Raw genomic sequence first — 15,000 nt, 5'->3', positions numbered from 1 at the left:
GCTCTTCGTCTCCTCCGGCGAGCACAGCAGTGCCGAGGAGCTGGAGGAGCTGATGCTGCTGGCCGAGACGTCGGAAGAGTTGGAAGTGGTGGACTACAACAAGCTCATCAATGAGCTCGTCATTCTACTCAACAAGATGTAGGGATCGGCACATGGCAGGGAACCGTAACGTGAGGCTCCTGTGCATGGTCATAGCAGAACGCATGTATGTATGCGCGTTTGTGCGTGAGGTGGAGGTGCACCTCGTTGTCACCTTTCACATGTCTTCTCAGGCAGGAGGGGGAGGGGAGGGGAGGGGTCATCCGTTGCCGGTTTCGTTCCGCTCTCGCAGGCTCGCAGGCTTTGTGCAGGCACCGCTAGTCGTTCTTTTGGTGCGGCGGTTGTCTGTGTTTCCGCAGTGCACCACGTCGGCTTCCTTTTACGTATCCTTCGTGTTGACTCCGAACTGCCCACCACCACCACCACCAGCACCAGCACCAGCAGCAGCCTCCCCTCCGCCCCCCCCCCCTACCGCGACTCGCTCTCTCTCTTCACCTCGCACGCTACGGTCTTGTGCGCACATCCTTCTGCTTGTTGCAGCTGTTTCTCCTTATATTTAAAAATGGCGAGCGCGTCCGCCGTTTTTCTACGCCACGCCATCCGATACGCGCCTCTCTTGCCGGCGCGTCTATGTTGCACACGGGCGATCTCATCCAACGTCACGAGTGTACGTGTTTCCCCTCCTCCCCCCCTCCCCCTTCCTCTCATGGAGACAGAACAGCGTCAAGCAGGGGAGGGAGGGAGGCCCTGTGTGCGCGATTCTGGGTAGCCGCCCGGTGGCAGGTTGTCTCCTCTCGTGTGGGCATGTGGAACACCCACGCATACGTCGTGCGACTCTCTCTCTCTCCCCCCGTCTGTCACGCAGAGGCAGGCATGCGCCACTCCGTCTGCGCGCTCCACGCCCTTGCATGCCCCACCCACTTACGTACTCGCTCGCTCGCTGTTTCTGTTCGGCACGTTCACCTCCGATACCTCGCCGCACCCCCTCACCTGCACGCACACACGCCGGATAGCAGCAGCGTTGTAAGGCGTTTCGGAGTCCATCACCCCGTTTCTCTCTCGTGCACATCGCCACCGCCACACCATGCAGATCTTCGTGAAGACGCTGACCGGCAAGACGATCGCGCTGGAGGTGGAGCCGAGCGACACGATCGAGAATGTGAAGGCCAAGATTCAGGACAAGGAGGGCATCCCGCCGGACCAGCAGCGCCTGATCTTCGCCGGCAAGCAGCTGGAGGAGGGCCGCACGCTCTCGGACTACAACATCCAGAAGGAGTCCACGCTGCACCTGGTGCTGCGCCTGCGCGGCGGCGTGATGGAGCCGACGCTGGTCGCGCTGGCCAAGAAGTACAACTGGGAGAAGAAGGTCTGCCGCCGCTGCTACGCCCGCCTGCCGGTGCGCGCCACGAACTGCCGCAAGAAGGCCTGCGGCCACTGCTCCAACCTGTGCATGAAGAAGAAGCTGCGCTAGGCGGCGATGGCTGTGCGGTAGTGCCCCCACCCACCCACCTCCACCTACCTATCCCTCCACGCTTCGTGCTGGCCGCGTCATCCCCGCCTTCCCTACTAGCGCTTATCCCGCTCTCTCCCTGCCTGTATCGCGCGGTGGTCCTGAAGTGGACTGCGCAGGCCTGGCGTGTTGAGCGACAGAGGCGGAGGCGAAAAGGTTGAAGCGAGGATGACGTGAGGTGCGGACGTACGTGTGTGTGTGGGTGTGTGTTCACCGCTGCTCCGCACCACGCGATTGGGCCCTGGCGTGGGGCCGGTGAGTCGAACGGAACTCGTGATGCAGGGAAGAGAGCAGCGGACACAGCACACGCACGCACACACGCATATCAAGATAGGTGCATGCGCTTCGACACTGCTCGATGTGAAGGAGTGTCTCGTGAGTTGAACCTCCGCTTGCTTCCCCACCCTTCCCATCCTCCCTCGGCCTTTTTCGCCCAACCCCGCACTTGACGATCACCGCCCAGCCGCCCCTGTTTCCCCTGTATGCTCTCTACATCTCTGTGCGGATCTACGTGCGCGTATGCCCGTGCATCTTAACGTGGCGGTGGCGGAGGAGACGGGCGACACTTTCGTGATGACGGAGGCGCTTCCATGCTCAGAATAAAGAGGCAAGGTACGATGGCGTGGCAAGGAGCGTGCATGAATGTGGGCCCTGTCCTTGCGTTGCTGGTACGACTGCTTTCCAGCTGACCCACCTCATGTTTCTCAGCGCCTCAGTCTCTTCTCCCTCCCTCTCTCTCTTGCCGTCATGGCGCTCCGCCGCCACCACCCCCGCCCTCCATCTCTCACCCGCGCTTCAAAGGAATTCCTTGGATACAGTACACCGCTCTCCTCGCCACATCTGCCACACACGCACACACACACACCTGCACCTATATACACGCAACACACAACGGAACAAGAAGGGGGGCAGGCAGAGGTGCGCTGTGCACGTGACGACACGTATCCGATTCGCTGTGCTCTCCTCCTCGCTTCCCTCTCGGTGACACACACGCACACCCGCGAATCATAGCGTGTGTGCGTTGCTCGTCGTGCTGCAGCTGTGTCCTGCAGACCTGCTCACCGGCGCACACGCACCCCGTTGTATCCTCTCCGTGAGCACTCGACCACATCCTTAGATTCGGTCTTCGTTCTCTGTTGGGAGTTTCCTTCAAATTTGCAAGAGAAAGAGAGACGGATCTCCACAACGCCTCAGCGTGTAGCGCGTGTATAGTGCGCGCACGTGTTTGCCGTGGCGCTCCCTCCCTCCTCCACGCGCTCCATCATCACCATCCCGTCTGATCGACGACGAGGACGACGACACACGGAACTGTGCTGACCCTTTCTTGTCTCTTGCACGGGCACCTGTCTCGACCTTTGGTTTCGGCCTGCGTCGCGCTGGACACACAGACGCCCGCTGCTTCTCTTCCCTCGCGCTCTCTCGCTCATACCCGGGCAAGTCGGAGCTCTTCGTGTTCGCGCCTTACCGTGCTCAGACGCGCTCGTGACGCACACGCACACACACACACACACACAGAGAGGGGCAGAGAGACATACACGCGGAGAAGAGCACCGGGAAAGCAAGGGAAAGGGGTGCTGCAAGCGAGGTAAAGACACAGCTGGGCTGCCTATCCTCCTCGCATCGCACGACTCTCACGCCTCCGCCCCGCCCCACGACTCCCTTACATACTCTTCTTTCTTTTCTTTGCTGCTGCTTCGCCTGCTTGCTTGGCCACTCAAGCACATACACACGTGCCCTCAACACACACGCGTGCATGTAAGCTACATCTATATACCACGTTCTCCCATCTGCCCTTTTTTCCCCTCTCCGGTGCGTGCGCGTGTGGGCGTGTGCAGCCCGCGGTTCCTCATCGCGCCCACGCTATCCCACCTTCTCCTCCCCTTGCCATCGGTTGTTCGCCGTGTCACGTGAGTGGCGGCGAGGCAACGCGCGGTGAGACCCCAGCACGTGCACACAGGATCCATCTTTTCGGTGCGTGCCCTTGCCTTTGAGGAATCTGTTGGTGGCCTCGGCGGCTGTGGTGGCGGGGCGCTTGCCTTCCCTCGACTTCCCTTGTGTGTCTGCGTGTTGTTTGGGCTTGCGCACACACGCACTCCCTCACTAACCTCTCTGCGCCCGAACCCACTCCCGTCAACTTTACTCCGTCGTGTGGCCTCCCCCTCCACGCACACGCCTGCACGAGCCCTCCCCCCTTGCGCGTGCGTGGGTGCCGTGCACGCGGCAGAGAGACGGAGTACGCGGAGGCCGGAAAGAGCGGCGCTTTCTTATTATTATCATTGTTGTTGCCGTTGGCAGAGTTTGCTGATACGAAGAAACCCCAGCGCGGCACCTTCGTCGGCTGTGCCCTCCCCCTCCCCCCTCCTCGCATCCCGTATCTACATCTTATTTATAAACACATACACGCGTCTGTCCCGAGTTATCAATCTCTGTACATCTTCAGCGTGTTCTCCCCTTCGCCCTCTGCCCGTCTGCCTCCTCGTCTGTCTGTCTGTCTGTCTGTCTGGGCGTGTGCGTGTGTGCGCGTCGCTCTTTGTTGTCTCCTCGCTTTTCCTCTTCGCCTCTTTCGTGATTGATCGACATCACCGGTAGCGGGTGTCGTGACGTCTGCGTGTGGTGGAGGCGAGGATGGTTCGGCAACACCATCCCCACCACCTCACCCCACCTATCACGCACACCCCGGCGACGCGCGAAGAGCGGCCGCAGCCGTCACAGTCGTAACGGGCCCCATCATGAGCAAGGTAAAGGCGTCCCTCGGCAGCCTTGCCGCCGCCATTCGGAGCACCGTTACCTGCACGAGCCCCGGCGGCAACGTCATCGACGACGATGACGAGGACAATTTCTTGGCGGACACTGCCAAGGACGGCGGCGCGTCGAAGTCTGGGCAGCCGGCCTTCGTCGAAATCGACCTGCTGCGCAGCGACCGCAACCGAGCGCGCAACTTTCCAGACAACTCCATCCGCACGGCCAAGTACACGCCTCTCACGGCCTTGCCCCTCAGCCTTCTCTACCAGTTCTACAAGATCTCGAACATCTATTTCCTGATTGTGATGGTCATCGCGCTCGTGCCAGGGGCAAGCCCGATCAACCCCTTCAGCAGCATCGTGCCTCTGTCCTTCGTGATCGGCGCTGGCATCTTCAAGGACCTCTGGGAGGACTGTAAGCGGCGCAGGGCGGATCTCCAGGCCAACAAAATGACCGTCTACGTCCTGCAAGCATGCACGGGGGTGGCTAGCAGGGGTGTTAACGGCAACGGCAGCGCCGCCGCCGCCAGCAGCAGCACCAGCAACAGCAGCACTCTTATCGGGAAGCAAAACCCCACGAGTGATAGCGACGCCGGAGCCACCGAGCCGTTGCGCGTGCACGGTGTCCACGATCACCAGCAGCACCCTCACCGCCGGCAGCAGCGCGTCGTCTCGCGGCCAAGCAGCCCGAGGGAGGACACCGCGGTCACCCGCAACAAGCCATATGGTGGGGAAGAGGTGCGTGCGGTGGACGAGGTGGAGATGACCGCCTACGGCCGAAATTGCGGCGCATCGAAAACGTCCTCAACGGCATTCAGCCTTGGCCGCACTGCAGCGCAGCCTCAAAAGTCGGCGACTCCGGACGCTGCAACGAAGCCGGTAGTCACATTCCAGCAGGTGCGTAGCAGCGAAGTGTACCCTGGTGACATCATGCTCTTCCGCCTTGGTGAGGAAGTGAAGGCGGACTGTCTAATCTTGAACACGTCGCTGCCGGACGGGCTGACGTACATCGAGACGGCCAACCTCGACGGCGAGACCAACGCGAAGACCCGCCGCGCCAAGATCCAGACGGTGGAGGCACTGGGGACAGTGGAAGACGTGGTGGAGAAGGCTCTCGGCGTCTCGGCAAGCAACGCGGCGGCCGTGCACGCCCGCATGAACGGCATCGATACCGGGCCACAGGATGTCTGGGGTGTGTCAAGCGGAACCGCTGCCCCAGCGAAGGTGCGCATGGACTGCTGTGGGGCATTTGGCGGCGGTCAGGCTGTTAGCGCCCGTGGACAATTGACAGACGCATCAGGAAGAGGGGCAGCGGCGACGGGCGCCAAGCACCTCGATGCGTCACTGACCGCCACCTTGCCTGCCGCCCTTGGCAAGGGTTCATGGTCGCCCGTGCTCTCGGCGAAGACCGCGGCGGCCAAAGCTGGTGACGTGGCCGTCCCCACCGCGATCTCAGAGTCAAGCTTCCCATCTGGAGGCTTGTACGACTACTCACCGCAGCACCAGCACAACTCGCAGGTGCCGACCTGCCTGGAGTGCCCAGAGCGAAAAGCGGCCGAGCGCGACTCAGCTGCAGCGACGGCGGAGAAAGGGGCCGTCCTCCTCCGCCCCCAGCACGAGCGCAGCTTCTCTGATCAACAGAAGCACTTTCCCAGCTCCACCGCCGGCATCCCCCTCGCACATAGCAACACGGACTTGAGTGCCGCGGCGTCAGGCAACTTCCATAGCGTGCCTAGTAACGTCTCGCCAGACATGTCCCCAGAGCGAATGCTGCGCCAGCGACACATGACCTTGAATGAGCGACTTGCCGAGGACGGGCAGCTGCCCATGCCACTCCAGCTTCGTCAGCTCTCGGAGCATTACGAGCGCACCGTGCACAGTCGCACAAGCAGCGCAGGTGCGCGTGTGTCTTCCCAGCACGTGTGCCCACACAACTCCACCAATCGCGCGGGCGAGAGCGAGTCTGTGTTCGACGACGCCGCCGATCATCATCACAGGAGCCGTGAATCGCAGCAGAGGAAGGTGTCTGAGCCACAGCGACGCAACGGGGCAGGTGACGCGGAAACGGGCGCCTCAGGACCGCGATCCGGAGACGGCCCCCACAGCCAGTCGTGTGGCTTCTCAGTGCTCGACCAACCTGGGGTGGCTCACAACGAGCCGCTCCAGGACAGCCGCATCGCCAACGGCAGCGATAGCGTCTCTGACGCAGCCCCGGGCGTGCCGCCCGCCTCCGGCGTGGTTCTCATCTCCTGCCCCCCCGCGCCGGACCTGTCGACGTGGTTCGGCCAGCTGCGCTTGCCATCAGGCGAGATGGTGCCGCTCGGCATTGACCAGTTCCTTCCACGTGGGTGCCTAATCCGCAACACGGACTGGGTGATCGGTGCGGTCGTGTACACGGGTCGCCACACCAAGATGCTGCTGAACCTGCGGCCGAAGCCGCACAAGGTCACAAACATGACACAGCGCCTGAACCAGATGAACATGCTGTTCTTCGCATTCAACCAGGTGCTGATAATGCTGCTCTGCGGGCTGGCCATCTGGAGCAAGCACCAACTGCTGCGCCAGGTGCCTGGGGCGAAGAGCGATCACTCGGCCTGGTACATCCAGTGGAACCTCGAGCGCTACTCGGACAGCTCGTTGTTTTGGTGGCGCTACCTGACAAACTTTGTGCTGGTGAGCTACCTCATTCCCCTCTCCCTCTACGTCACTCTCGAATTCAACAAAGCCATGCAGATGCTCCTCATCGGCGCGGACAAGCGCATGGCCGTTTTCGACGAGTTCACCGGGGCCATCAAGAGGGCGCGTCCCAAGACGTCTGAGCTTAACGGCCAACTCGGCCACGTGCGCTACATCTTCACGGACAAAACGGGGACCTTGACAGAGAACCTCATGACGTACGTTGGCGGCGTGGTCAACGGGCACACGCACAACGAAACGGAGAAGCCTGGCGGCATCGGCCGCGCGCTTCTTCGTCGTAACACTGCATACACCGCGGCCAGTGTCCTCACTAGCGTCCGTCCGAACAACATGGGCTCACCCCGCGAATTGTCGCTGCACTGTGACCATCCCACGCATCGTCGCCTCAGCTCATCCCTCGGCGGCAGAGAGGCAAGCACTCTCAGCGACGCTGCCGTAGCAGGCACTCTGGCAGGCATGCGGGGTGCGAGTGCCATCGTCTCCGCGGACGCCGCCGCGAACAGCAGCAACAGCTGTAGCACGGGTGGCGCTCGTGGCCATAACTCCTCTACCCACCCCCTCCAGCGCCTGGCGGCGGTGATGGCGAGTCACATAGCCGCTGACGCCCACGCCGGCGGTGACGGCAACAATGTCGTCCTGTCACCAAGCACGGTGGTAGCCACCTCCCCTGCGTCGCTGGCCGCTACGGGGGACATCAGCGCCACCTCCCCGCAACCGCCGAATTTGCCGCCCTCCAGCAGCTACCCGTGTGGCAGCGGAACGTTCGGCGGGAACCCCTTCCCGGGCTTTGGCAGCACGGCTCCTGGAGCGGATGGTAATGAGCCCAGGGGTGTCGGCAGCTTGGCCGGGCTGCGCAACATCAGCGAAGCCGTGCTGGAGCGCGACCCGCTCTTCTGCTACCTGCGCGCCATCGCTCTGTGCCACTCCGTCGTGTGTTTTCCGGTAGACCCAGTCAATGCCGTAGCGGATCCGCAGCAGGCGGCAGAGAAGGGTAAAGGCGCGCCGCAGGAAAAGAAAGGGCACAAGGACCGTCTCCACAACAAGGATCACAACACCTCCGCGGCGGCGGGCGAGGGCGGTGCGCCACAGAAGCGGAAGAGCAACCACCGCCATCACAACCGTGCTGACGACGGCGCAGGCAAGGGTGCGTCGAGGCGACATCGCGGCAGCGCTTCCACCGCAGATCCCGATCACTTGCGGGCGCATCATCAGCAGAGTCACGAGACTGCCCACCACGCATCAGATCTGGTCCCACTCTCGAAAATATTATCTCTGAACGATATTTCGTCTGGTAACTTCGTTGAGATCCCCTACGCCGTTCCCGCCGGCCCCGCGGTGTGTGAAGACTTGGAGCCCTACACCGTCGGCGGCACCAACGTCGGCGGAGGTCTCAGCATATCGGCTCACGACCACCTCACCCGCGCCAACACTGCACCTTTCGTGACGGCGGCGGCGAGTGCGGACGGCAGAACCCATCATCACCACACAAACACGCATTCCGCAGTACCAGCGGCCACGGTGGTGGGCATGGGGCCGGCGAAGGACACCTTCAAGCTAAGCAAGAACAACACACCTTTGCTGCACGGCCACACGAGCAGCACGAGTTGGTACCAACATCGCTATTTTAATCGTGCGATGCATAATCGAAACCTAAGTGCGCATGTGAGCCACGACGGCGGGGAGCGCAACCCCACCCCTGCCGCTTCTCCTTCCGCCACAATGTACCCAGACAGCAGCGCTGGCGAGTTTGCCGGACAAGCAGCAGCTCCGAGCGCGGTCTCCGATCTCGAGCCGTTCATTGACCGCAGCAAAATCTACGAGGGACAGTCGCTGGACGAGATCGCCTTGGTGAACGCGGCGCGCGAGAACGGGTTCTCGCTCTTCGAGCGGACGGCGAAGCAAATTTATGTGAAGGCGCTCGGCCGCGTCATGTGCTACGACATCATTGCGGAGCTCGATTTCACGCCGCAGCGCAAGCTGATGAGCATTTTGCTACAGCGACGACCTGATTTTGACTCCGAGGCGGCGGCATCATCGGTGGCTGCCGGCGTGAGCGCGTATTACCACCGCAGCGCACCAGGGAGCTCCACTGCCGCAGCAGCGGCGCGCGAGGCATCCGGGTTGTTCGCGGCCACCGCCTCACGCGTCTTACCCGAGTGTGGTGTGGCATCGCGGCCCCTGCAGTCGCAAAGCCACGACGGTCTCCGTGCTGTCCCCGCGCAGGACAAGAAGGCGAACGGAGTCGGTGCCGCGAGCTCGCGGCCAGCCGAGGACGCGCGGTTGTGCCGAGCCAAGACAACCTCGCTCTTCACCCTCACGGCGGCTGAGTTGTCGCTGCCGCTGTCGCGCCCAACCACCGTCGTGCTCACGAGCGAAGTACCGAAGAGTACAGCAGAGCAGCGGGAGGAAGAAGACGACAACAGGAACGCTGACGGACCCGCCACGAAAATGCTTCCGCCACAGAGCATCCTCTTGCCACCTCCGACGAAGCCGCAGCGCGTACCCCACTTTGGTAGCTCGGGTGTGTTCACATCACCGCCCCCATCAAACAGCGCACAGCAGCTGGCTCATCAGCCATCTTGCGGAGACCTGTCCTCCTACCACGACGGTTTCGGGAGTAGTGCGGTGTTGGGGCTTGCTGCCCCGGCCGGTGCGCCGGCCTCGGCACCAGGGAAGTATCTGCTACTCGTCAAGGGAGCGGACAGCAGCATGATGGAGATTGTGAACATGCGGAACCGCGCCAACGTCCGGGTGAAGGACAAGATGCTGAAGGAGCTGGACGCGATGTCGAAGTTGGGCTTGCGCACCCTCATCCTCGGCCAGCGCTACCTGCGCGAGGAGGAGGTGTGTGGGTGGCTGCCGATCTTCAACGATGCCCAATGTGCGATGCAGGACCGCAGCGAGAAGCTGCACAAGGCATACGCGCTCTTGGAGAAAGATATCGACATTGTTGGCGCCACTGCGGTGGAGGACAAGCTGCAGGAAGAGGTGCCGCAGACGCTGGAGTTCTGCATACAGGCGTCCATTGTGGTGTGGATGCTGACGGGCGACAAGCGAGAGACGGCCGTCACCATCGCCCACACGAGCGGTCTTGTCAAGAGCGACTACACCAACTACGTGTGTCATCTCGATGTCTCTGACATTATCGAGGAAGAGGTGTTGCTGCAGCAGAAGCAGCGGTACAGAGAAAGGTGTCGCCTTAAGGCGAAAGACAGCAGTGGCGACGGGGCATTACCGCTGGAGAGCGTGTCTTCGAGCTCGTCGGACGCCGATAGCCCCTTGCCTTCGCCAGTGGCAAGCACGACAACCCGGGCCCACCTGAGCGGGTCGTCCCGCATGCATTCACCGCAGCTGCCCAATGTACTGCCGCAGGCGAGCAGCGTCGACCGCACCACCGTCGCCTCCACTGCAAGTCCGCTGCAAGACACGTCGAACACGATCCCTGGCGGTGATTCCACAGGAGCTGGGACGAGCATCGCTGCCGACGCGGCGCAGGGCTTCCTCATGCGCAAGTGCGCCCGCGTCGAGGAGCAGCTGAAGGCGGCCGAGGACAGGTGCAGCGAGGGGGAGGAGGTGTTCAACGACCGCGTCGTCGTCATCGTGGTGGACGGCAAGACGCTGGACTTCATCTTTGAGGACTGCAACCGTGCACGCCGCTTCTTCTTCCTCGGCAGTCGCTGCCGCAGCGCTGTGTGCTGCCGCATGACCCCGCTCCAGAAGGCGAAGGTTGTGCGGATGTTTAAACGCAACGCAAACGCCGTGGTGCTTGCCATCGGTGACGGTGCCAACGACGTGTCCATGATCCAGGAGAGCAGCATCGGTGTCGGCATCATGGGCTTGGAAGGGTCGCAGGCAGAGCTGGCAAGCGACTACGCCCTCCCGAAGTTTCGCTTCTTGAAGCGGCTGCTCTTCGTCCACGGTCGCTTCTCCGTCTTCCGCGAGGGGCACTGCGTCGTCTATTCTCTGTACAAGAACGTGGTTGTGACGGTGGGCATGGTTAGCTACCAGTTCTATACGGGCTACTCGGGCCAGACACTGATAGACTCGTGGTTGCTGGGCATGTTCAGCGTCTTCCTCTGCTCTCTGCAGCCGCTGATGATTGGCATCCTGGACAAGGATGTCGAGGACGAGCTGGCCGAGTCCCTGCCGAGGTTGTACCCGCCCCTGTCACGCGAGTCCATGTACTTCTCCGGCACGTACATCATCAAGTGGCTCGTCGACGGTCTTATCGAGGGTCTCTTCTTCTTCTTCTTCCTCATGTACACGGTCGGCGTGCAGGACAACCTGTATCCGTACATGTCCGCAGCCCTCGAGGACTACGGCACCACCTTCTTCACGATGCTCGTCCTTGTCGCCGACCTCCGGGCCGGCACCCTGGTGACGTACTACATGCTGCCCTTTGCGCTCGTGATCGCGTTGGCCATCCTCCTCGTGCCGGCCCTCGAGCTCGCCTACGCCGCCTTGCACGACGTCGCCGGTAGTAACTGGTTCGTGTACGTGGCGAACGAACTCTACGGCACGTCTGGCAAGTTCTGGCTGATGCTTTTCTTTGCCTGTGGCGTGCTCGTCGTCTTCACCATGGCGTCGAACATGTACATACAACTATTCGCGCCCTGGCACAACGCGGGCTTCGCTATGCGCGCTGCCCGCAGATCGCACCACCGCATCCCGTACCACCACACCAAGGAGGAGCTGAAGGCCGAGTACGCGCGGCTGCTTGCCCGGTACGAGGAGCTGACCAAGTTTCACCAGAAGCGGAAGGAGTCTGCAGCGAAGAGCAGGGGCACGAAAGGCAAGACCCGAACGCCGACAACGGCTGCTGCGGCTGCTGCCCCGGCTACTGAAAAAGTTGTGACAGCTGGCGCGCGGTGAGATGGATATTTGCACTCTCAGGAACGGAGCGAGGTGGTGGTGAAGGGGGGGTACGAGCGGAAGAATTTGTAAACCGGCCTGCTCCTCTGTCTCGTCGTGTGCAACGGCTCGTGGAGAAAAAGAACGAAAGGAAAATGCGACGTCTGTGACGCCTCCCCAGTGAGGTTCGCCGATGCGTATATGGGGGGAAGCGTGTGTTCGCGCGTGCGTCGAGAAAGTCGGCGAGAGACGGCACGGGCACCACAAGCGGGCACCGTCGCTGAGCAGCGGTGTGCGCCCAGGTTTGCCCTCCTCGGCGACGGCTCCTCTCAGGCTTATATATGCGTACCCATCCCTCCCTCCCGCACCCCTCCCCCTTGCTGCTCTGTGGTCTCGACCTTCTGTTCCTGTTGGGCCACCCATCACATGGGTCATGACCGGCTGCGGTGCAGCGACGAACACGCACAACGCGCACGTACAGGCGCGCGACGCCCCTGCCCTGCCCTCTCTCCCTCTCGTTCTCGCTGTGCTTGCGTTGCAAGTCCGCGCGCCCCTTTCGTCCTATTCTGGTTTCCTGGCGTCCCTTCGACGCCGTCCCTCCCTCTCACGCGTGCGCACGCGTCTCTCACACAGTGAGAGGAGGAGAGGACGGAATAGAGAGGGGGAGGGGTTGTGTCTTGTAGCTGCGCGTGCGTGTGTGCGTGCATCTTGGCTGTTGCACCATCACCCCCCTCCCCGCCTCACAGCACACACCTCACACACAGCACCACTCCGCCTCCTCACGTACCTGTAGATATATATATATACTTGTGTGTTTGTGTACCCTTCCGCCCGCTCCTCACCCCCCCACCACCACACCCCCTCTTGCTTTCCCTGTAAAAGTATCACCACGGCATCTACGCCGCCAGCAGCGCAGATTGCCTTTAGATCCCGGGCACACGCTGCGCCCTCAAGGTCCGATCGACCAGACAGAGAGGCGCACCTAGACCGCAGTACCCTTCACTATCTTACCCCTACTTTCTTGTACCCTCCCCCCCCCCACACACACACTTCTCTCGTAGCTGCGCGTGCGTGTGTGCACGTCCCCCGTGAGTATCTCTCGTTGGCCTCTCCTTCGCGCACGTGTACGGGAGCTCTTCCACTTCGCACGCCAGACAGACGCGCTGCCCTTACTTCCCTCTACATCTCTTGTCTCCCTCCCTCCCTCCCCCAGGCCACCCTACCATTGCCACCCACCCGACGGCATCTGCGTCGGCCGTGGTGTCCCTCCCCCTCCCCCTCGCTCGCTTCTTCGCCGCCGCCATGCTCCGCGCCGCCTTGCGTCCGTCGTGCGTGCTACACGCCGCGCTCCTCTCCTCCTCGTCCTCGTCCTCTGCAGCCGTTCACAATGAAGCAGCGAGTGAGGCGTCCATGGCCAGCAACGCCATCTCCTCAGCGGCGGCGGCATCGCTATGGACGCAGAACTCCCAGTCGCACGACGGTGCCGCTGCGACCATGCACACGCAGCAGATGGATGTGGCAGCAGCAGCAGCAGCAGCGCAGGATCATGAAAATGCATTGGTCGTACTTGAAGAGGACAACACCAGTGGCAGCAGCGGCTACGTGGACTACTTCATGGGCGGCTTCGGCCCTCGTCATCTGGCAGAGGTGGCAGCGGCGCCGCAGAGTGCAGGCGCGAGGGCTCACGGATCGTGGGACCACGCGAACAAGGCAGATGCGGCTGCAGCAGCGATGGACGCGTCCTTCTCCTCGGAGACGGCGACGGCAACCGCCGCCGCTTTGCCCACACGGCGCGCCGGAGGCGACGATGGCGCCGTGGCAAGGCGGCCGGTGATCACGAAGGCCCGTCGAATCCGTCTTGCATCGGCCGCTTCGCAAGCGGCCGATGTGCTTCAGTCCGTGGGCAGTCCTGCCACAGCTCTCCTGCTCAGTCAGCGAGTGCAGCAGCTGCAGGCCGAAGAAGCGCTTCTGAACGCGTCGCTGCAACGGCTCAAGGCGGAGCGCGACTTGGCAACAGTGCGGCACACGTGTGGTGAGGAACTCAGCAACTACCGTCGTGGTGTGCAGCAACGCGAGCAGCAGGTGGTGCGTGCTGCCATGACCGTTGGCACACGCTCTCAGGATCCTGTCGTCAGCTACTCTCAGGAGAGCGGAGGCAGCGCCGGAGGTGGTGACACGCTGCAGACGGTGGTGGAAGCCGACCTGCTGGGGATGCCCGCCACCGCCGATGCGGAGGCGGCCGCAGCTGCGGCGGGCAAGGCAATGCAGAAAACCCGCAGAGCCTCGCATGCCGCTGCCACGGTGATCTCAGCGAAGAAACGGCTGCGTTACAACGCCACTGCGGCGGGCGGGCACAAGGCTAACGCTTCACCAAAGCCACTCCCACGGCGGGCGGCTACGCCAGCAGCCTCCAGGAACAAGAAGCCCTCGCTCGCGAAGCACACGGCCGTGAAGGCGCGTGCTGGGAAGCAGATCGCCGCGGTGTGTAAGCACGCCGCCAAAGCCAAGTCAAAGGCACCATTGCGCATGAAGGCGAAGACGCCAGCGTCCGCGGCGGCAACGGCCAAGGCTGCCGCAGCGAGGCTGGCGAAGAAGCGCAAGAGCGTCGAGGCGAAGCCGCCAGCGTCCGCAGCGGCAAGGGTCAAGGCTGCCGCTAAAAGACAGAAGGCGAAGATGAAAGCCGTCGCCACGAAGCCGTCCCGAAAGCTGATAAAGAAGCCGACCAAGCCGCGAGCAACCACGAAAGCGAAGTCAGTGCGAGCACGGTCCGCCGCGAAGGCAACGCTGTTGACACGCAAACCGGCTGCCAAGAAAAGGCCAACTTATGAGAAGCGCTCGACGCGACGATGAAGGGGTACGGCAGGGCCGCTGACAAGCATCGCGAAAACAGCGATGAGGGGCACGACGGAGCCGCAAGAGTAGGCATACGGAGGGTTTGTAGAGAGGGCGCTGGTCCACAGGCATCTGTGTGTGTGTCTGCATGTGTGTTTGCTAACGACTCACGCCCCCACGCTCTCTCTCTGCTGATCGACAGGCTCTCCCCCTCCCCCTCCCCCCTTGCACGCTCCTGTGGCTGCTGCTCGGTGTCTCTGTGTACGCGTGCGCGCCTCCACCCTCCCGTTTCTTTCTTTCTGTTGTTTACCAGTCCCCTCCCCCTCCCCC

The 15,000-nt window shown here is 62.4% G+C and overlaps 4 protein-coding genes across 4 annotated transcripts in view; all 4 read left to right on the top strand.

Moving 5' to 3' along the window:
- The window catches only part of LMXM_09_0900 (putative ef-hand protein 5), a gene marked incomplete at both ends in the record, with an annotated part of 561 nt that extends 419 nt beyond the window's left edge, over window positions 1-142 (top strand). The window contains one exon of the mRNA XM_003872724.1: window positions 1-142. This exon is cut by the window's left edge and continues 419 nt beyond it. Coding sequence (XP_003872773.1) covers window positions 1-142 — 142 coding nt within the window.
- Window positions 143-1,123: 981 nt separating this feature from the next.
- On the top strand, window positions 1,124-1,510 carry LMXM_09_0891 (putative polyubiquitin; the record flags this gene model as incomplete). The annotated part of the gene is made up of 1 exon (XM_003872723.1): window positions 1,124-1,510. The coding sequence occupies one exon, from the start codon at window positions 1,124-1,126 to the stop codon at window positions 1,508-1,510; it is 387 nt and encodes a 128-aa protein (XP_003872772.1).
- A 2,768-nt stretch (window positions 1,511-4,278) lies between these two features.
- LMXM_09_0890 (phospholipid transporting ATPase-like protein,putative) lies at window positions 4,279-11,859 on the top strand (the record flags this gene model as incomplete). The annotated part of the gene is made up of 1 exon (XM_003872722.1): window positions 4,279-11,859. One exon carries the CDS (start codon window positions 4,279-4,281, stop codon window positions 11,857-11,859), a length of 7,581 nt encoding a protein of 2,526 aa, XP_003872771.1.
- Window positions 11,860-13,140: 1,281 nt separating this feature from the next.
- On the top strand, window positions 13,141-14,688 carry LMXM_09_0880 (histone h1-like protein; the record flags this gene model as incomplete). The annotated part of the gene is made up of 1 exon (XM_003872721.1): window positions 13,141-14,688. One exon carries the CDS (start codon window positions 13,141-13,143, stop codon window positions 14,686-14,688), a length of 1,548 nt encoding a protein of 515 aa, XP_003872770.1.
- Window positions 14,689-15,000: the final 312 nt, after the last annotated feature.

Source organism: Leishmania mexicana, chromosome 9, assembly GCF_000234665.1.
Source record: "Leishmania mexicana MHOM/GT/2001/U1103 complete genome, chromosome 9".
Classification (NCBI taxonomy): Eukaryota; Euglenozoa; class Kinetoplastea; order Trypanosomatida; family Trypanosomatidae; genus Leishmania; species Leishmania mexicana.
Note: the sequence above shows the minus strand (reverse complement) of the source record. Positions and strands in the feature narration are given on the sequence as shown.